General features: G+C 50.4%; 1 protein-coding gene across 1 annotated transcript in view; it reads right to left on the reverse strand.

Annotated features, from left to right (window-relative positions):
* Nucleotides 1–23319, reverse strand: part of kif6 (kinesin family member 6) — a 125372-nt gene that overhangs the window by 22925 nt on the left and 79128 nt on the right. Inside the window, exons 14-15 of the mRNA XM_028796324.2 lie at nt 5445–5547; nt 3439–3494 (exon numbers count right to left, since the gene is read on the reverse strand). Of these exons, the coding sequence (XP_028652157.2) occupies nt 3439–3494; nt 5445–5547 (159 nt within the window). The remainder of the gene's footprint in view (nt 1–3438; nt 3495–5444; nt 5548–23319) is intronic.

A 23319-nucleotide genomic window follows, 5' to 3' on the forward strand; every position in this document is an offset into this window, starting at 1 on the left:
TCCTTACTTCACTGCCTGGTGACCAGACTGCCAGCAGTCCTACCAGGTGAGTGCCAGCTTTTACTGCTGGGCTCAGGAGCTCCACCTGGTGGCTGGGAGAAGTTAACCATTATGGAGTTTGGGCTGCCCACTGACATCTAGACATTTTAATAGGAGTTGCTCACTGCCCTTTGTAAAGCCCCTTGCCCAGCTGGTAGTGCCCCCTGTAGGCGAGTCACACTTTAGAATCACAATATAGTTAAAGCTGGGAGCATTGCCAGGTCAGCTTAGTGACACTGGGAGTGAGTGGCATGTGGGCATATGATCTTTGTCACTCTATATAGTGCCTTTCCAGGTGATCAACACCTCACAATAGCCAATAATTTAAAATATTTGTACACTTTGGCATTGTGAGCACTGCCAGCTGAAGCAGGTCACACAGGGAGTGAGCGACATGCATGAAGACGCGTCCTCTGCCAGTGTGTTTAGCGCCATAGGATGATTCATAAGGAAAGGGCGGTGTTCACCAGACCTCTACACTGTGAGCACTGCCAGGCGAAACGCCTCACACCGGCAGTGGGTGACATCATGAAATGGGAGGTGTGCTGGCGTATATAGCGCCTTTCACCTGACCTACATTCTTTACAATTACAGCACGATTGTGCTCGCAGTTACACAACGCATTGGAAAGTGAAGAACCTCACGCAGTCACGGGTGACATGGCTTACTGTGGCGATCTCTGTCATTCTATATAGCGCCTTTCCAAGTAAACAAAACCCCAAGAATGAAGGAACACAAAGGTGTGATGTTTGTCAGTGTATATAGCGCCTTTACACACGAACAGCACACCTGTGTAAGATGAGAGTACTGCCAGGTGAACTAACTGACACAGAGAGTGAGTGACATGGCTTAAGGTGACCTTTATCATTGTCCATCGTTTAAAATGGTCGCACACTTTGACATTGTGGGCACTGCCAGGCGGAGTACGTAACTCACACTGGGATTGCGTGATATGCACTAACATGTGACCTGTGCCTGTGTATAGAGCGCCTTTCCATGTCCTTTGCACTTTCAGTTTGATTGAACACTGACATCTGAGGTGACTCTCTCATTGAGTCGGGTGACGGTGGCACCAGTAGCCTTGTAAGTTGACCCTGAGTGCCTTAGCTGGCAATCTTGTGATTTATAGTGTGGCACCTCAGCCAGTAGGGGGCAGCAGTTGACAGTAAAACAGTTGCCATGACAGCCTGGTGGTCACCCCTCATATTAAATAAGGAATGTCCATTTGTGTGACATTATGGAGGGTTGAGGCAGAAACAGTCAGAGACCCTCATGACACCAAGCTGAGGTGCATGGAGCGCCGCTGGCAGGCATTAAGGTGCCTCGAACTGGCATCCCTGAAAGGGCAGAGCTCAGACAGGAACGGTCTTAATTAGCGAGAAGGCAGGAGAAGCTGCTGATTACACACTTGGTGGGCTGCCGCCTGGATCCGAGCTCAAGACCCCCAATTATAAACACCGACACTTAAACAGTTAAGAGAGTAAGTGAGGGGCTCACCTGTATGACCCCCAGAGAGGGCCAGCGCCACGCCATCTGTAGCAGGGAAACCCCGAGATAAGAGGCCGCTGGCACGGGGCGCCATCAGACCATAAAATCGACGAGCCACTTACTGAAACGGCTTTCAGGAACATTCTGAAATGTTTATAGCCCACCGGTGAAACGGGATCAGCCACAACCAGGCCATTAATCTGTGGGAGAAGCCGCAAATCACTTCGGGGGGGAACATAAAATCCGTTCATAATGGGCATTGGACAAGAGCAGAGAGCTGCGGTCACTGAACAGACTGGAACGATTTGAAGTTTGAGAGATGGGGGGCCGTCAGAGCCCAGCCAGCGCAGCAGCGGCCAGTTAACTTCCACTTGGACTTTGTCACTCGGACCCTCGAGTGTCGGTCACACGGGAAACTTGTGGTTTAGAAAGACAAAATGGTCCAAAAAACGCAAAATCAAAAGTCCCCTTATGGGAGTAGGAGCCCACCGGACAATACAATAAAATACGTGGCAACTGGGGTCTGGACGAGTGTTTTATAGCGCCTTTCACTGGCATCACAGGGTGAGCCATAAAACGGAAATAAAAGTCCATGTCAAGGACAAGGAGCTTAATGTGGACAGGACAGTACAATAAAATATGAGAGAAGTGGGCATCCAGTCAAACCCACTGACATCGCTAGGGGGCATCACACCACTGTAGGGACCGTGACGTTCCATTGGGTGCTTGTATTGTTATGTTGCTCTAATTCTGGATGACTGCACCCTCAGGGGGGCGCTCTGTTCAAACATACACAGAGAACTGGGGAGAGCCCAACAACAGGCCATGGCATAAAGAGGCCCACAGTGATGTGAGGCTAGAGGGCTTCCACCAGGTGGCGCCACACCATGGGAATGCAAGGGAATTCTCCAGGGGCACACTAGGAAGTGGAAATCCTCCAAAGAGTATAATGAGGCTGATGGAGGGACACAGCAAGTCATATCAGTGGTGCCCACCCCCAAAATGATCTCCTTCTAGTGGGCATCCCATTGGACTAATCACATTAGCTCTTGATTGTTAGTGGGTTGGCACTGATTTGCTTGTTGTTGCACTGGTGCTCTTGAGGCGCTAGTCAGCCAGAGCTGACCGTTTTTATCTCCTTTCCCTCATGGGGGTCTGCTTGAGAGTCTAAACACCACATGGCATTTTATGGTTTGCCTCCCTAGTGCCACTAAAACAAACGCGTGGCACTGGCACAGTTTGTGCCCCCTGATTATTTTGTTTACGAATGCTTCATTGAAGGACGCTATATAAAGTAAAGACTGACTGATAACGCTGATGTCGGCTTTGTGCAGGTGTTGCTGAGGGTCCTGCCATGTCCGGTCTGGGCTATGAGTTTATATAGCGCCTTTCCATGTGATGTATGTATGCATAATGTTTGCCTACTTCTGTACTTGAACAGTGTGAGCACTTGCTGCCAGGGTCACACGTGGCGTACTCGACGTGACTGATACCATTACTATTTTAGTGTTTATAGCGCCTTGCCAATGCACTTTATAGGAGCAGCCTGCTTGTCCCTGTGGGTGACGTCAGTGACGATTGTCAACTGCCAGCTTTCTGTGTGTCTGTCCAATGCTGTGGCCACTAGGGGGCTCCACTTTGATTTGTTAAGATGCTTGTAAGTTTCTCCCTGTAATCATCCCTCCTTGGATTCTGCCTCATGTTGGGCTTGGTGACCACTTCTTGGTACATTAATTTGGGTTTTGGGCACTTGGATGGCACTCACCAGGTGTGTACGCCCCCCACCTCGGACATACCGGACGCATATCATCGGGTTTGTAAGTCACCTTGGACAAAAAGGAGTACCGGCACAATGCGGCAGGCCCGTCCTTCACCAGCCCTGCCCACCCTCAGCTCGCTCGGCATACTCACTGATCCGACTTCTCGCCGTCTTCAGGTTTTCTCCTAAGGACTTGGCTTCAGCAATCCTGGTGAGAAAGAAAAGGGAAGAAGGAATCAGAGCAGGAAATCCTTATCTGCAATAAAAAAAGAGGCGGAGGAGGACCCGCTCCTCTACCCAAACGTGTGCCATATCCCTGGAGCGACCTCATCGACATCCCGGCTCAGAGTAGGCGGCGAGGCTGGCACCGTGCGCTCGAGTGCGTGCCGAGGGGAGCTGGAGCAGACTGCAGACGGGAGGAGCCGCTCCAGTCGTCCTCGGATCAAAAGGACAGACACAGGAAACGGCAACGCTCCGCCGAGTGTGAAGAAGCGGCCCTTTGTCTTCACAACTGCTGTGTGGGTTGTTCTTCCAGCGGGGGGGGGTCCCCTCGGGACACACAAACATGGATGTGTCAGAAATGAAAGGAGCTATATAACATAAAGGAAGGCACCTGGCACACTCCCCTCACTTCAGCTTGACTCTGACAAGATACACAAAAGGATGGGCACAGCCTGCCACCCCACCAGAACAAAGTTAGTGCCCTCTTCAGCTCTGCAGGGCACGAGGCTTTATGAAGCTGTGTACAGAGCTGGCAGGCCTTGACAGATGGCAGTGGTGGTCCCTATCACTTCAGATTTCATTGGGGGGTGTCACCTCACACACCCAGGTGACCTTACAGTTTGCGGACCCCCCCATGTGGCAGCGTCTCGACGCCACGTAGCTGGAGATGTCACTCAGCATGACTTCTACTCTTTATGTTTCATCGGCCGCAGCTCTCTGTTGATTTCCCACCCTGGATGTGCCGCCGGCCGCCATTGGGCTCAGAGCTTCTGTGACGCCAGACGCACCAGTGTGAGATCACTCGCTAAGACACGCCCCCTCATTAAGAGTGACGAATCAATCACTGAACTGCTCCTTCATCAATTCCGGGAGACCCACCCCCTCACCAATGGGGGAAAGTTACTCAGAGCCCCACCTACTTGTTACCACGACAAATCAAAACTGGGAGACGAACCCTTCATCAATGGTGACTAATCACGTATGGCCCCGCCCCTTCATTATCAGGGAGTAATCACTCATGGTCCCACCCCCTTGTCAATGGTGAGTAGTCACTCAGAGAGACCAGCCCCCTCATTAAAAGTAACCAATCAGTCATTCATCAACCCCCGTCATCAATAATGACAAATCATTTGGGGGTACCCACCCCCTCGTTGAGATCAAGAAATTACTCAGACTCCCACCTACTTGTCTCCAATGACCCGCCCAACCTCATGTCACTCATGGCCCCGCCCCTTCACCACCAGTGAGTCATTTCTCATGGCCCCACCCCCTGCCTCAGTGGTGAGCAGTCAGTCAGTAAGACCCACCCCCTCATTAAGAGTGACTAATCAGCCATTGACCTGCACCTTCATCATTAGTGGCCCTGCCCACTCGTCAAAGGCACATAATCCCTCGTGGCTCCGCCTCTTGATCAATAGTCACTGATCACTCAGTGAGACCCGCCCACTTGTCAGTGATGAATCATCACTTAGATCCCGCCCCCTCTTCATTTCATGTCTTCAAATGGTAAACCCGAGACCACCACTCATCTGACTGGGCTAACAGGGAACAGCCCCCCCATTCAGGTAATCAGGTGGGCTTTTGGCTTCTACCGCAAGGGTCTCATTTCACACAGCAGCAGACTCTCGTATCTCACACAGTCTCCCCCCACCAACCCGAGTGACCCCAGACCGGCCCCCAAATGTCACCAATGAAAATCAAGCAGGGCCCCCCACTCCTTTGCATTTCACCTTCAAAATCCATAAGCCCCAGCTTATCCAGCCAAGGTGAAGGAGAGCCCCTCCAGCCCAAGTAAGTGGGCCTCTAATTTCTTAGGAGGGTCTCATGTTGAACAGCAGCGCCGCCCCCCATTACCAACACACATCAGTTATATTGAAGTGTCCCGATGGTCACTGAGTATCTGCAGGCCCCTTTAGCGCCCCACCGAGTGTCACACCTGAGCCTCAGGATGGCCTTGTTGTCCTCAAAGGTGATGCTGTCCACGTGGTCTCTCGCGAAAATTTCAAAGGCCTCCTGCCGCCCCAGAGACAGAGCTGCACCTGTGGAGAGAAGACACGGTCAGTGGGGAGACTTGGACCAAGGACCCCCTCAGTGGCCCACCCAGACAGACAACTTAAAGCCCCTTTCAGCCAATGCGGCTAATCTTCTTCAGCCCTAATGACCAATCAGACTCCTGCCATGAGACCACTCAGGCCCCCTCTCAGTCTCCCTTCAGGGTGATGGCCCCCCCTTCTCTGGTGTCCACAAGCAAGTAAGTTGTGAAAATAAGGACCCCCACAAACACTGGGACCTGCACCCTGAGCCACATACAACCCTTTCAGCTAATGGAGCTAAAGGAGACACCCTCCAGACTGAGTGACCAATCAGGGCTCTAGCTGTAAGGGGGTCTCCCTATGCTGTCACTCCCCCTCTCAGCCCAGCCTCACCATTGGTCTCTTTCAGGGTGACGTTTCTCTGTCCCCCCTCTCATTGGCTCGTCCTCAGCACTCAAACCGTTTGTCCCTCAGCATATGGAGTGAAAGGACGAGCCAATCAGACCTCCTGGCTTCTCAGCATCACTATGTTGGCTCCTCCCCTAAGCACACCCCCAGCTTTGGGCTCAGTTACTGGACAGTCGATGGCTCAAAAGGAGAGTCCAGTGAAGTTCTTACTCACATGAGCTCATCAGGAGGAGGACCTCAGCAGACGCCAGCGCCGTCATTACAGGGTACAGCTACCTGGCACTCCAGGCACTATATACTGTATAAGACCCACAGAGTGCACAGGTTCATAGGGTCCTTCATATCCAATGTAGGGAGTCCAGTGAAGTTCTACTCCAACGCATTGGGCTTCACTCTGGCTGGGGGGGCTTTTCCTTATGTTGCCACATTACAGCCCCTTTTGTTTCTGCACAGGGTGAAATGCCCCCCACCATTGTTTGTCACCCCTGTGACTGCAGCCGTGGGACTTGGGGTAACAAAACAACCCAATTTAGCCAATGGAGTTACAGGAGACCACCTCTGGGCCTCCTCATCTTACATCAGGCACTGCCACCCTCGCCCCCACCCCTAAGCATGTCCTGGGTCACGGCACCATCTGTCTTTGCAGAGGAATTCCCTCAGGGTGACCCCCTCACCACAAACTTTGTCCCCTTGGGGCCTCGATGTGTTGCCCCCTTCATACTGTAGCAGGTCCTCTCAGGCTCCTCCCAGTGGTTACAGCCCCGCCCACCTGTCTGTCCAGGTAATGACCCCACCCATCCTCCCTAAGGCGTCACCGTGGTGATTGCCCACAGGCTGCTGGACTGGTATGTTCTGCCACTTCATCACATGGCTTTGCCCACCTGGCTAATGGCTGCACGACAACCCTGCTCCCTGCGTCCTTCCAGCTCCAGCCAGCTTCACGGTGGTCCACACAGCAGTGCTGCTCGTTGCCGGACCCCATCTTGAATCATTCCCCTCGTGGTCTCATCTGAAGACCACACATCCAGGATGAGGACTGAATGGGCCAGGGCGGACAACAAGAGGCAGGGAAGCACTCGCTAATCCCAGGATGTGGGCAGGCGGAGTGGCCTGGCAGCCCTGGTCGCCATGTGTGCACAAGATGATGGAGTTTTCTTTCAAGAGCAGCCCAGTGCCCGTCTCTTTATTCATAATGAGGCGAATATGAGAGACGCGACAGAAACCCAAAGCCATCAGTCGTGAGGAGACTCAGACAGTCAGCGGGGGCCGCACACGACGTCGACGGCTGGCCGCAGGGCCCTGGACGCTGGCTGGGCTGTGACCGCGTCGTCACTCTGCTGAGAGGATGGAGAGGAACAAGTCAAGTGCCAAGCCGTCACTTCAGCCCCACTGGCACCACGGCACGCAGGCTGATGGGCCTCAGTGGACCGAGTGACTGGCACAACACCACAGAAAGGCAGAAGAACGAGTGTGCCATCACCTGCAGGGGGCGCCAGTACCCACCAGTTCCCTCATTCATCTTGTGTGGATTCACGAGCAGATGGTTCATGGCGCCCCCCCAGTCCCTACAGAGAAAGCAGCTTCACCAAACAAGCCATCGCTGTTGGGAGAGATGAAGAACAAGGGGGTCTGCCACCACTGAATATGAGTTCGGACCATCAACACTTCCATTTTAAAGACCTCCAAGTGGGCCTCAAAACACAGAGTAGGCCTAACCCTAAAACTCAAACACCAGGCCTGTGGCCTACACTCACAAAAATGGCCCCCGGCCTGCCAATCTCAAAGTGTGAGAGGGGAACCTTAGGAAGCCCAAAGGGAAAAAAAAACAACAAAAGGAGATGATCAAGAAGAGCGAGCAAAACACAAATCAAGGGACCAAAATCAGAAACTCTGGGGCGGAGCAGAGGACCCAAAAAATGTAGCGCCAGCCTGAAGCCCCCCCAGGAGAGTGAACGTCTGAGGGTCACCCGGTGGATCTTTTTCATATCCTGAATAAATAAGATCATCGTGATTATGACCACCTCCTCGGTGGACTCAGCCCCGCGCCACTTCGTATTTGTGGAGGTCTCGCACTGAGGACGGGATTTGGGAGGGGGGCGTGGCTTATGACATCATCAATGCCGTGACTCTGTAAGACACCGGAAATCGGATCAGATCTTTAGGGAGAGGAACTTCAGCAGCGGCTCATTTCTGACTTGCCGCCCCCCCCCCCTTTGACTTCTGCCCACCCAGTGACCACTCTTCGGTTTTGCTCATTTCCTGGTCCGATTGTTTAACCCCTCATGTTGGACGCATCAGTTATGGGATGGCGGCCCCTGTTGACTCAACACAAAATGGCTGACAAACAAAGGGATACAAAATAAAACATTGTGACAGAAATCACAAAATAAAAAGTGGGGATTTGATGGACCCCCAAAGTGCTACTCGGTCACTCTTTCCATGCGTCTGCTGCCCTTTGCGTGGAGGACAACATCTGTGTGAATTCTGCCCATAGCCCCCTCATGTTGACCCCCTGAAAACATTTTTTTCTGACAGAAGACCTGTAATTACATTTAAGAAAAAAACATAAATAGTAAAACATCAGCATAAATACAGCAGGAGGGGTCTGCAGAGTGCCCACCGCTGTACTGATGTGGCACACGTCCTGGAAGTGACAAACAGGGGGCGCCACTGAGGCAAAAACAAACGGGTGGCAAACAAACATTTGGATTTTACAAAGTCCCTTTTCCACAGTCCACTCCACAACCTTCCCCAGTATCAGCCCTCCTCTTCCTCTTCCTCCTCTTCCAGGTGAGCTCCGCCTTCTCCCTCCAGACTCGGAGTCAGACTTCTGGTGCAGGGCTCAGGCCTCCTGAAACAAGGAGTCCTCCTCCCTACAGCACCCTCTGGTGGCACCCAAGGACCCCAACAGGGTTGTCCCTCAGGACTTCCATGGATCTCGGTGGGGTCCACACCAGCAAAGCGCTGCCATCTGTCATACTGGGGCTGCTCTTGATACACCTCCCCCATTTCATCCGCTAATCTTTCCTTTTGAGTGGGATAACGACCGTCCCATCCTGCCAAGGTTACGCCTCCTTCCATGCTGTCCTTCCATTATGGCTTCCCGGCCGGACCACCCAATGTCACAAGCATCTAGAGGAGCCTTCACAGTTGCATGATGGGACTGATGTATAACCTCCCTTGACTTGCACTCCACACATCGGGGTCCTCTACAGCCTAACACCCCGCCAGCCTGCTTGATGGCTACTGTCCTCTTCAGTTCTGTCACTGCCTGAGTTCCAGCAGTCTGTCCTTCTTGATTGCTGTCCGTGGTCCTTGTTTGTTCCCTCCGGTTCAGGACCAGCCTGGTGGCTCCCCTTCTGCAGTGCTGCACTTCTGTCTTCTTTACTAATGGTGGTGACCCTCTGAATTCATTTCCTTTACTACTGTCCTGTCCTGTCACGTCACCTCAGAGGCTCGGCCCTTTCAGTCTTTCTTCTTCAGTTGCTCTCCATGGTGCTGAATCAGCCTCGCCGCTCTTCTCGGGACTTCCTCTGGAGCTGCTATGTCTTTTTTGTAATATGGAGACCCAAACCTACACACAGTTGTTGTGAATGGGGGAGTCCCAGAAGCATCAAGGCTCCACAAGCACTTTCATGACTTCCCTCTAGGGGGCGAGATACCATCAAACCCTGGGTAGATACCAGAAAGGACCAGAAAAATGTGTGATAAAAATAAAATGATTTATTTTAACAAAAGGCTGTGCAAGCACAAAACCCCAAAAGACACAAAGGAATTGTCTGAAGTGCAAGGGTCAATCTCAGTAACCAAACTCCCAATACAGAATCCAAAAACTGCAATCAAAGAAGAGCACAGGGTCAAAAATCGGGGAAATCCCAGGCAGCAGCACAAGAAATAAGAGAAACGGCACATTCACGATGAACTGTGGAAGGCCCGCCCATAAATAGGATTGGCAGGGGGTCACACCCCTTGAGGGGGACCACCCACAAAACACAAGGGACGTAACCTAGGACAATAAACACAAAACACATACTTAATAAATAAAAGAGACATTCGTACAAATAGATGACATCAAATTAGACCCAACAGACCTGAACCCGAGCACAGTAGTGCAGATGAAGGCTCACAAGTGAGTTACGGGGGTATGTGACAGATGACACGAGACCACTCAGCCCATCAGACCTATTTGTTTAGCCCGCTGTCTCCATGTCTCACCCTGATCCTTCCTGAAGGCCGTTGAGGTTTCTGGTTCAATTCCACATCTCCAGACTGCGCTGGACACACTATGGCAGGTTAGAGATACCAACATGTCATCTGTGCTCCACCTCCAGGTCCGCCTTGCCACCCTCTCTGATCCTGGCATCACTGGGACTGCCCTCAGGTGGCCTGAGTCCCACCACTTAGGCAGATCCCACCGTGTGTGCCGGTGAGGAGACGTGTCAAGTCCTTTCTGGATTCAGTCCTAAATGCACGTCCTCCTTAACTTCCACTGGTGTCCTAGATGCACAGGATTCACTGTTCAATCATCTTTTTGAACTTCTACTCCGCACATCGGGGACAACATGTAACCAAAGAATCTGCTGAGCTTCTTAATCAGTTCATCCCACTTCAGTCAGGTCCCCTCTACATCTCCATTTACTCTAAAGCTTCATCGCTCAGTTGCTCTCCAAGGTCCCTAATTAGCCTCATTGCTCTCCTCTGGACTTTCTCTGGTGCTGCTTTGTCTTTTTTAAAACATGGCGACAAAAACTACACACAGTGCTACTGGTGAGTCCTCACTGGTGTGTTACACAGCATGTTGTTCACCCATCAGGGCGCTATAAACCCTCACGTCAGATTAAAACACCTCCATCATGTGTTCACCTCAGTTTGGTTCAATTCCTTCAGTTGTTAAGCCACAGTTGTTCTCCATGGTCCTGAATCAGCACTGTTGTCTTCCTCTGGACTTTCTCTTGTGCTGTTATATCTTTTCTTGTAATATGGAGACCCAAAGCTGTTATACAGCTGCAGCAGGACCTCCCTTAAATGTGTACTCCAACAATCAAGGTGCTATATAACCTAACATTCTGCTGGACTCCTTTGTCACTTCAGCCCACTGCCTCGTGTCACCTTTGATTCGCCATTTGTTTTAACGGCTCGGCTGTGTCAGTCCTTCCTCCACAGTTGCTCTCCATGGTCCGGAATCAGCCCTGTTACTCACCTCAGGACTTCCCCTTGAGCTGCTTTGTCTTCAAAACTGAAGGCAGTACTGCAGGTGAGGCCTCACTGGTGTGTTAAACAGATTAAATGTAACCTCCACTGACTTGTAGTTCACCCATCAGGGCGCTATAAACCCTCATGTCAGATTAAAACACCTCCGTCATGAGTTCTTCTTAGTTTGGTCCAATCCCTTCAGTTTTTACTCTCCATGGTCCTGAATCAGCCCTGTTGTCCTCCTCTGGACTTTCTCTTGTGCTGTTATGTCTTTTCTGTAATCTGGAGACCCAAAGCTGCAAACAGCATGGCAGGTGAGTGCACACTAGTGTGTCATGGAGCTGCAGGGGGCCCTCTGTTGACCTGGCCCCCCCAGGTCAGTGGTGCTATATAACCTAACATCCTATTAGCCTCCTTAAATCACAATACAATTTATTTTTGCTTAGGTCAAAATCACACAAGGAGGGCCACAATGGTTCTCTCTAAGAAGACAAGGAAAAACTCCCCCCCAAAAAAACCATTGAAGGGAAAGAAAAAGGAAGAAATCTTGGGAAAGGCAATTCGAAGAGAGACCCCTTTCCAGGTAAGTGGGGGTGTGCAGGACAGGACACAACGCCAGTACGATTCCACACTTCAGCCCACTTCATCACATCAGGCTTTAACAGTTCCGCTCCTTCGGTTTTTTCCTCCTCAGTTGCTCTCCATGGTCCTGAATCAGCCGTGTTGCTGTCCTCTGGAGTTTCTCTTGTGCTGCTGTGTCTTATTTAAATTTGGACACCAAGACTGAAGACAGAACTGCAGGTGAGGCCTCACCAGACCTTCACAGCGAGCTGAAGGAAGATCACTGGCAGAATTTATAAGTGACAGCTGAGATCCACTGCACTGATTCCCTTCACCATTTTTAAACATTTCTGTCAGGTCACCACTTCATTTTAACTCTGTCTCTCCTCCTTGCGTACTCTCCATGGTCCTGAATCAGCTCAGTGGCTCTCCTCTGGACCCCCCATAGTGCCACTATGTCCATCCATCCATTATCCAACCTGCTGAATCCGAACACAGGGTCACGGGGGTCTGCTGGAGCCAATCCCAGCCAACACAGGGCACAAGGCATGAACCAATCCCGGGCAAGGGTGCCACTATGTCTTTTTTGTAAAATGGAGACCCAGACTGCACCCGGTACTCCAGTTGAGGCCTCACTGGTGTGTTATGAAGCGTAATTATAAGGACTTGCCACACAAATAAGTCTCAGCCTGCCTCCACTCTTTTATTTCCCCCCATCATTTTAAAAGCGTCCTTCACGTCTCCATTTCGTGCAGCTCCTCCACAGTTGCTCTCCATGGTCCTGAATCAGCCCAGTTGCTCTTCTCTGGACTTTCTCTTCTGCTGCTTTGTCTTTCTGGTAATTCTGACACTGAAACAGCAGATGGCGCTGCAGGTGAGGCTTCACCAGTGAGTTATAAAGATTAAGCAAAACCGCCGGTGCCTTGTACTTCACACATGAGGGGCGCTATATAATAATCCTAACCTTCTTGGTTGCTTCTGTCCACTGTCTGGATGTTGACCCTCACCTGTCCACTGTGACTCATAAGGGGTACTTTCAAGTGTTGGACTTCTCATTGTGTTTCTTTCTGCTTCCTACGTGTAATACTTTACTCTAATTGTCTTCTTCCACAAACCATTGGGGCTCAGCCAGGATTCGAGCCGTTGGCTTCAGTGGATTTCTGGGGGATTTCATGTTTTGGTTCTTTGTTTTTATTTTATTTTTTTTTTATGTAGGATGGCACACGGTCTTTGCTTGTTTCATGGAGATTTATTCTTGATGTTCCCGCATGTTCCTTGTGCTTTGTGGGTGGTACCCCCGAGGAGGCGGGGCCACTCTGATGTCACTGCTGAAGGACCGCCCCCTGTCTTTGTACTCTGAAGCTGAGAGCTGATCCTTCATTGAAGTTCATGGAGTTCGTGGAGTTCTTCTGTTTTGTGTCGGCTGGATCGCGACTTTGGATTGGTTTCCTTTGTGATCCTCTTTTTCCATTTTTGTGTGGCGTGGATTTCTTCTTATTCTGCCACTGGAGACTCCCCTCTGGCTTACACGGAGGTCTTGTGGGTCTCGCATTTCCTTGAGCCTCCCCTGGTTTGCCCTGCTTGTCGTTTTAATTCTTGGCCTCTTTGTTGACTTCACGTATTGTTCTTTCAGCACACGCCCCTCGTCTCCCTTTTCTGCTCTTTTGAGTTCTTTTTATTTTTCATGCTTTTGATAACTAATCAGATTTATAAAGATTTGTTTCAAGGACTGAGGTTTTCTTAGGAGATTTCTGGAGGCCAGCTGTTGTATTTCAGTCGGGGTTCCTTCCTTGACTGGGGTTCAAGGGCCATTTGATTTTGTTTTTTATTTTCTTATTCTTTGTCGATTCCTTTCTTTTGGCTGTGCTATCCGTCTATGATGGGATGAAATCCAAGTAAGCGACGTACACCTCAGCACATTCAGAGTTAATGCTTGAAGTGCACCATCTAGTGGAGTGTGTCTTGTAGTGCATGTAGTAATAAAATGTACTGCATTTGTCACCCAAACGGATGGTGCAGCACAAACTTTTCTAGGGATAAAATGCATTAGCACAAATGTTTGTTGTGCGCCATCTGTTGGAATGACACGTGCAATGCATATGTTTCTGTTATATGCCATTTGGTATGGGATTTGTAACAGCAGCGTTAAGGTTTCTAGTGTGCCATCTGTTGGAATGACAGACACATAGCCAGCAGATGAACACACAGATACACAGACACTAGTTGTACTGCCCTTCTAAAATGGACTGAAATCTAACCAATCAAAGTAGATCTCAGAATTCATCAATTGGAATGTATTTGGTAACGCATGTAGTAATGAAATGTACTGCGTTTGTCATTCCAACTGATGGTGCGTCACAAACATTTGTAGTAAAAAAAATGAAGTACTGCAAATGGTTGTGATGCACCATCTGTTGGAATGAAGAACGCAACGCATATCTCTCTGTTATATGCCATTTACAATGGGATTTAACGAAGCAGCGTGAATGTTTGTGATGCGCCAACCAGTTGGACACACAGACATGTCCTTTGGATTGTTGGTCATTGACTTTCTATATATTGTAGCAGGAGAAGAGGCATCCTGGCCGAATCAGAGGAAGGTTCCTTACCCAGACGGGAGGCCAGTGCATTGATGCAACAGCAGGGGGTCTCCACCTGCACTTGCGGACCTCCTCGAGTCCTCCATGATGAGACAGTCCTGGTTTCTGGTCATCGCTGCTCTTCCCTCTCTAGAACTTTCAGATCACTCAGGGCCTCCTTGGCAGCCCTTTGGCGTTCGCCCAGTCTGGCGCTTTGGCCATTTTGCTGTATGATTTAATGCTCCCTCACCTCCTCCTCGGGTCGACTTTCCCCTTTCCCTCAGTATTTCTCTCCAAATGCCTTTTCTCTTTCCTATCCCCATTTTTAACCTTTGACCTCACACGCCGTACAGGTAGCCCTGAAATGAGGCGTCACATTCCTTTGTTTTATCTCCTTATTTTCCTTAATTTATTACGGCTTCTGAATTTGGGGATGAACTTGTCCTGCATGATACGGGGCACTCCACTTCTTAATGCTGGCACAGCTTAGCCCTTAGCCACATGGCCGGAGTGGCTTCCTCTCGCTTGTCTTCTGTAAAGTTGACCCCACAGCGGCACTCCCCCCCCCACCCCCCCAATGTGCCTACCTGAGGCTTTGATGTGCCCGCCGCTTAGGGTTCGTCTTTACTAAAAATGAAACTCCGCGTGTCTCTCCACATCTGCTGGTCCGCTCGTCACTCACAGGAATCGTCTCGTGGGGGAGGGGAGTCATCAGTGGGGACCCTCGGGGGTCCGTTCTGCGCCTCGCCGCCCCCTTTCTGAGTGGCCGAGTGTCCGAGCTGGATGGACACTGACGCACAAGGCAGAAAAGTGCAAAGTGGGCAACGGGGACGTCAGTCATATGTGCAAGATGGGAGACGCTGAGCGACAAGAAGAGACCCCTGAAAAGCACTGAGGTGGTCTGAGTCCTACCACTTGGGCAGATCCTACTGTGTGTGCTGGTGAGGAGAGGTGCCAAGGGGCACCAGGTAAGCACAGGGGTTAGTGCCGAGTCGTCTGTCCTCCTCTTCTCCCAGTGCACCTCCTCACAAGGCCCCATCAGCTGGTGTCTCTTATCAGTGCCACTGTGATGCCACTCAGGTGTGCCAGTCGTTCCATGCGGTGGTCTCTGCATGTCTCACCTGGGTGAAGGAGCAGCGTCTCCAACTCAGCCTGGCAAGGAAGGCCCTTCTTGGTATCTGAGCCCACCCATCATCTCCATTCAGCTCAGCTCCTCGTCACTAAGGGCCACCAAGCTGGGACACAACCTTGGGGAGGTGACTGGTGACCAGCTGTCCTCCACTGACCATAAGGTCAGACCTCCTCGAATGGAGTGTGCAGCTCAACTGCTGGTCCGGCTCAGGATCTTGTCACAACACAGACCACTGCAGCGTATCGGGTGGTGAATGTGCCACTCCTCTTTTAAGGTCACTCCGCTGGTGCCCGGTGGCAGCCCGTGTTCAGTTCAGATCCGTGGTCAGCACCTGTGGGGTCCTCTGCTCCTTCTCACCCACCTCGGCGTGTCATCAAACGTCAGTCCAGGCCCTTTCCATGTGTACCACCTGGCTGGCGGAACAAGTTGCCCACCATTTACACTTTTCGTTTTTTGTGCCCGAGGACATGTAACTCACCTGAATGTTGTATCTGAGCTCGTTACTTGTGACGATCACATCTGTCACCCTGTCCTGTCACACTTGTTCCCCAAACTGATGTTTAGTCGATCATGTTGGCCTGCTTTGTAAGTCGCTTTGGATAAAAGCGTCTGCTAAGCAAATAGACGGAAACGGGAAAGTAAAACCACAAAAGGAGGGTCCTGGGTGTGAGGAGACCTCCTGCTGGACGGGTCTTTGGCTTTGAACCTCGCGAGTCTGGAAGTCTGGCCCTGAGTCGTTGGTGGGATTCAGTAGATGACACAGGACCCCCCATGATGGGTCTCAGGATAAACAGACTCCCGAGATGCCAGCTTGAACAGCGTCATGCCCGCGATATCATGTGACACCCCTTCTAGCAACATAGAAAAAAACAAAATGGCTCCTCGGGAATTCTTAACCCGAAAATGGAACACGAACGCTGAAGAAGGACGAAGGAAGAAAATGAAAAGGAAAGCAATGACCTGTGAGGGGTCCGGCCAGCCGCTTCTGAAGCCGTGACCCCCACACGACCCCAAATGCCCAGGGATGCCCAGGTTGGCGTGACGCCCGAGGTGGACGCTGGAGTGCTGCTCCGTGATGGAGGCCCGCTCTCGCCACGCGTGCCCAGCTCTCTGCCTCTAAGTGCCCGCTGATTGACTACGGCACTGCGGTCGGCGGCACATCTGGGGGAACATCTGGTTCTAAACAAACACACATGCGCAAACAAACAACAGAAATGCCCGCCGAGGAGCCGACACAAAGGCGCAGGCGGCCCGTCGTGGTGCTGATCTTCAAACGGGTCCTGGGAGGCCGAACGAGCGTCTCACCAAACGAGGTGACGCCGTGAAAAGGCTTCTGGAGGCTCGCACGGCAAATGGCGTGACAGCAACGTGAAGCGAGAAGCAGCGCCAGGCCAACAATTCTGGGAAATGACAAAGAAACTCAAATGAAAACAGAATTCAAAAAAGATAAAAAAGCCGACGACTCGGGCAGCACGCGCCGGTGGCCCCCCCCACCCCCATGGCATGGAGGACAAGTGGGCCGGTGACCCTCAATCCATAGCCCCGCTCCTTTAAGTCAGGGGAGCAGAAAGGAATGGAAGGAGCCCACCCAGCAGGGGGCACAGCCGGCCCTGACATGGCGGACCACCACGACTGACAGCAGGGTGGCACCGTGGTCAGGCCACTCCAGAGCCCCGTGGGGTCTCCTGGTGTCTACAAGACGCTTCTTTCAGCTTTCCTACCAAAGACACGCAGTTCTGGTTAAATGGCCGCCGTAGGTTTGGATGTGTGAGGAGCTCCGGTGGTCCAGGCAGCCAGCAACGGCTTGAGCCCTACGGATCTAAAACAGTTATGGAGGGCCGGTGTGGCAGGGGGCACTGACAAGGTCAGAGTGGCAGGAGGGGGGCTTCCATTACTTTAGTGCAGTCATTCTGTCCCCCGGCACACAATCAGGTCTCAGCTTGTCCTCATGATTGGAAACAGACAGCAAGACCACGCCCATCACCCACATAAAGCCACACCCACTCACATTTAGAAGTCACACCCATTCATGTAGAAATAAGCCTTTAAATGTGAATGAAGACACGCCCATTACCTCATGTAAAGTCACACCCACTGGTGTTTAAAAGCCACACCTACCCATGTGTTTGTTTTATGTATGTGAAGCCACACCCGTGAACACATGTAAGGCCACACCCACTAGTCCTTCAAAGCTGCACCCATTTCTGAAGTTAAAATCAAAGTTAATAATGTAGCTGAAGCCACGCCCATTACCTCATGTAAGGCCACACCCATTCATGAAGTTAAAACCAAGGATTTTCAATGTAGATGGAGCCACGCCCATCACCTCATCTAAAGCTTCAGCCACCACTTTTTTAAAGTCACACCCATTTATGGAGTTAAAAATTACAATTTTAAAAATGCATATGAAGCCACGCCCATGACTGCATGCAAAGCCACACCCATTACTATTTATTTGGCTAAACAGATTCATTTTAAATGAATAGTCAGTTGGATGCATTTGAAGCCACGCCCATTGCGTCATGTAAAGTCACACCCACTGGTATTTAAAAGTCACCCATTGGTGTACTTGAAGATAAATAAGAAGTTTAAATTATAATGAAGACACGGCCTTTATATTAATTTAGGCTACACCCAGTAATGTTTAAAGGCCACAGCCATTCCTGTAAGTCCAATGACCACTTTGAAGTAGATGAGGCGGGGCCACCTGTCAATCACTGCCCTACCCTTTAGGGGGGTCTCCCCCTGGCGGTTCATTTCACAGGCGCTGGGGAGTTTATTGGTGAGTTTGTGTGTCTTTGCTCCGTTTCTCGCTGATTCGCCGTATTGGGACTTGTTTGCTTTGGGTCTAAGCAATTCCAATTTGCCTTTGTGCTCCACGGAGCTCCATTGCTTTTGGGATACGACTTTGTGAAGAATAAATCTTTACGTTTCTGAAGATCCTGTGTTTACTCCATTAATAGCCGGGTTTTGACGGTTTCACGCCTCTAGTGGACATTACTGGAAGTGCGTTTTCACGACACATCCGTTATTTTTTAAAAGCCACACCCATTCATGTAAATAAAATGGCAATTACTTGTGCATATGAAGCCACGCCCATTTCCTTCTGTAAGCCACACGCATGATTCTTTAAAAGCCACACCCATTTATGTTGTTAACAATCCCAATCTTCATTGTATATGAAGCCACACCCAATACCTCTTTAAAACCACCCCACAATTGTTTAAAAGCCACACCCATTCTTTTTGTTAAAATGAGTGTTTTTATGTATATGAAGTCACACCCACTACTGTTTACACATCACACTCTTATGTAGTTAAAAGCACAATTTTTTATAAATACGAAACCACACCCACTGCATTGTATAAAGCCACACCCATTCATATAGTAGTCATTTTCATTCCAGCTCTGCCCATTAATGACTTTAAAGTTACACCCCTTCATTTGTTTAATGGCAAGTTCATTGAAGTGTCTAAAGCCACACCCATTAGTAAACTCAAAACCACGCCCACCAATGTGTTGGTCACCTTCTTCATTAATTTTTCAACCACACCCTGCACTTTATATGAAGCCACTCCCAGTGCATTAATAAAGCCACACCCATTCATCATGTCTTTACAGTTACACCCCTTCATCTGTTTAATGGCAAGTTCATTAAAGTATCTAAAGCCACACCCATTCGTAAAGTGAAAACCACACCCACCGATGTGCTTCCTAATTCATTTTAAATCACAGCCAGCGTTTTATATGAAGCCACTCCCATTTCAGCATAACCAAGCCCACTGGTTCATTGAGGGTCCCCTCCTATTCCAATTCGTTTTATATAGCGCCCCTCTCTAGGCGCACGCTCAGAGTGCTGTCCCCAAGTGCACACAAACGTCACCAATGACTCACCACACAGCCCAAAGTGATTTGCTTAAAGACGCAGTGACACAAAGCAGTCCGGCACTGATCACCGTGAACGGACCCTCGTAGTGACACTCCAATAACAGAGGCGAGGAAAAGAAAAGAAAAGCTCAGGGAGGTCCATGTGGTCAGCGCCGGTCAGAGTCCTGGACACCTCGGCCTACTGACCTCCCACCCCCGGCTGGCCACTCCACGGTGAGGCCTCTAATGTGACGTCAGAATCTTTTCATCCGAGTATCTTGGGTGTCTCTCCTGAGCTCAGTAGCGCGGTGGCACCAGGTGGCACAGCAGGTGCTCAAGGACTATTCATACGTGGGTGGTGGCAGTGCATGCTGTGATGCCACCTTTCATGGGTGAAAAACAGGAAGAGGCCGGAAGGCACCTTGGAAAGGCACTATATAAAACTGCACTTAATGTGTCACCTGCTGCCAGAGTGAGACACATGGGGACAAATGTAATGTAGCTGGCATGACAAAGCAAAGTCGCTATAAAAAACCATAAAGTTGAAAGTTTGATTCTCCCCTGAAACAAACGGGACCTCCTGCCTCATGAGACGAGCGCAGTGCAGCTATAAAGCTGGGGGGACTTATAGAAACCATAAATGTGACAATAAGTGAGACCCCCTGTCTGCATAAGACCCTTAGGCTGCTAGACACGGGGACAAGGACAAGTACTAAGGGCTGGGCAACCCTACTGAAAGTCGCTATATAAAAGCGTAAAGGTGAGTACTTGGACCCCAACCTCACATGGGACCCCCAGGGCCGAGTGAGTCACTTAGACTGCCAGGGTTCACACCTCTTGTGCTCTCTCGTGTTCACCACGGAAAGGCGCTATATGGCATGCTGTTTACGTCTCACTAAAGGCTGTTAATTCAGTTGAGCCGTGCCCGGGCACCCCCTCGGTTCAAAGCCCACTGCCAGTGTCACTCGGAGTGGGCCACATCACCCATCAGTGTCCGATGGCCCTGACCCCTAACGCTAACCCTGACCGGCACCCCAGGTTGTCTCATCCTCCTCCTCCATTGGCATATCAGGAGGTTCATGAAACACTCAGATGGCCGAACTGCAGCCTCGCGTCTCCATGAAGGACCCGAAGTGGCAGCTTCACAGCCCTGGCCGCCCTCGAGATGGCGCGGTTGGCGGGTGTTGCGGGGGCCGTCTGTTTATCCTCACATGAAGGGCCGCGGTGCAGCGCCGGTGTCGGATGCCAACACTTCGCTCCGCCCGGAAGGTCCACAAATCCATCATGGCTGTTGACAGGCGGCACGTTTCCAGATGTTGCCAGCTGTCTGCCATCAACGCCTCACCGCCCTCATTTACGAGGGATGAAATATCTGAGCCGAAATAGAGCCTGTGGTGAGATGGCCACATTTTATTACGGGGGTGGTGGGTGGACAGCCGGGCTGGGCAGGGCGGGCCGCTTCTACTGGCTCTCCAAATGAAACTGGAAGACCTCGCCAACCCACTTGAATTAACCCTGCGAGGGATGAAGCAGGGGAAAAAAAAAATCTAGAAAGTAGAAGGTCATGTGACATCGGAGACCTCAAAACACACAGCGTCATCGGTGGGATCTACGGGTCAAGACTTCACGAGCACCTCAACCTTCTTGTCAGACCACCTGCTGGGCTCAGGTCAGCTCGTGTTATTTCCATTTTTTTGGGTGAATTGTGAGTCGTCCTCTGGGTGGCACTGCAGGCGGCACTCACTTGTCAATTATAATCATAACGGGAGAGCAGGTCACTCAATAAGTGATGGCCAGAGAGACCCTCGAATCAAAAGTTAGGACTATATGGAAACAGGCATTGCTATGGAAAGGCACTTTAACAAAAAATCACAGTTGACAATTTAAAAGCCCAGACCTAAAGTGAGACCACCATCTGGAGTGAGTCATTTAACCCATCAGGGAACTCGAAAGGTAATGATGGGACCAGCTGTGCGACAGCTGTAGAGCATTTAAGGAGGGGCATTCCAACAGAAAGGCGCTATATAGGACTAGAAAGGTGACAGTTTAATCTCAGTTGGACTTAAATTGTGACCCTGAATGAGTCACTTAACCTGTCAGGGAAGCCAGCGGGGAAAGATGGAAACGAGTAGTGAAGCGCTCTAAAGCGCTTAGGGTTAGGCACTGCTAAGGAAAGGTGCTATATAGCTGACAGCATGCTCTTCAAGAGCCACAGAGTGGGACCTCCTGCCTGAATGGATCAGTGAGGCTGCCGGGATTCACACTCATCCATCTTCAAAGTGCCTCAGGACAGTGTTCTCCATGGAAAGGCGCTATATCATACCACACAACTGCCAGCTTGATGCGCTGAAGGACTTTAACTGCGACCCTGAGTGAATCAATGAAGAGAAACGGGAACAAGTGCACTGTAAGTGTTCAGCTCGGACGGACAGGCCACACCATGGAAAGGCGCTATATACAACTATAATGATGAGTTTGACCCGCAAACACTTAAACATGGGATCCTCCCGCCTGAATTGTGTCATTTAACCTGTCAGAAAAATCAACAGAGAAAGGTGGGGAGAAGTGCGCTGTGGAAGTAAAGCACTAATGTTTGGGCATTACTGCTGAAAGGCGCTATATAAAACTAGAAAGCTGACATTTTGATGGCCAGGTGGCCTTCAGTTGTGACCACAGATGACTGCCCACCAAGTGTGGACACGTCACAGCCAGGTCACCACTGTGGACCGCAAAGTGGCTTTAAGAATGACTGGAAATTTAGTTGGAGGCTCTGCTGCTGCCCTCCTTGGCATTTCTAAGATGCCAGCGTAAACAATGGGCGCAGTGTTGATGCCAATTAAATCAGAATTCCTTTGATTTAAGTGTTCAAGTTTCCTGCCGCTCAGTCAGCTAACCACCTGCAGTTTGTCTTCATATTTTAACGGATCTGTCCAAACAATCCCAGCCACCGAGCGGGTGACACAATGGGGGGGGCACTGTGACTCCAGTAACACCTTACTTGGCACTCCAGGGTGGGCACCTTGTTGCCGTGATGAAGCGTGTCCTTGCCTGCTGTGTCACGTGGGACGTCACTTCCCCGCGCTCTTCATGTTGGACGTGTCCGTCGACTGTCTTGGTTCATTCATGGCTGACCCTCGCCAGCGGGCACTGTGATGCCCCTCAGACCCACAAGTCTCTGTGTGATGTTGAAAGATTCGAGGCTTTGAACCCGTGAAGATTTCATCTTTGTACTTGCTTTTCAAAAATCTTTCTGTTTTCACAGTATTTCAAAACTTTATTGTCATTTCTATTTAAATTTGATGACGCCATTTTGATGAGGTCACTTCATTTTCTGGTGGACATCTTGGTTGTGGCTTGTTTGGCCAGTTGGTGTTTTGTGACCCCAACCTTGTAACTCGTGATGGTATTTAAGATGGCGGCACACTGCGTCCACAATTTAAAACATTGGGGGCCACCCTTCAGCCAATAGAAAGGCGTCTTCCTCAGCTATCAACTCCATTTTGTGTTCTTCGGCCCCCCTTTCCAAACATTGGTGGTCTTCAGACCTTGACTGTTTTGATCCTTCTGGCTTTGCATTTTTGGTTTATATTTGGTGTTCATGTTTTGGTTCATGGTGCCATCTTGATGAAGTCACTTTGTTTTGGTGTCCACCTTGGTTGGCCAATTGGTGTCACGTTCACCACTATTTAAGATGGCGGCTCACTGTTTCGTGTGCCCACGTGTGCTCAATGACAACATTTTGATTTGTTTCACTGGTCATTTTCTTCTTATTCTGGTGGGCCATGGGGGTGGTGGGGGGGGTTGGGATGGGGGGCAGCTTTTTGGGCCTCAATACTTTGATGTGTTTTTTGAATTCTCGAGACTTTGTTTTTATTTTTGACCATTTCTTTACAAAGGGTATTTTAGCTTTGCTCTTTGGGGCCAGGGGTCTTTCCCATCCCCCTCTCCTATGGGGCCTTTTACTTGTATTGGGGGGGTCAGGCCTGCCCACTTGGAGTTTCTCTGTATGGCGTCCTGGCTGGTCAGTGCATTGACCCC

This window comes from Erpetoichthys calabaricus, chromosome 3, assembly GCF_900747795.2.
Source record: "Erpetoichthys calabaricus chromosome 3, fErpCal1.3, whole genome shotgun sequence".
NCBI classification, from domain to species: Eukaryota; Metazoa; Chordata; class Cladistia; order Polypteriformes; family Polypteridae; genus Erpetoichthys; species Erpetoichthys calabaricus.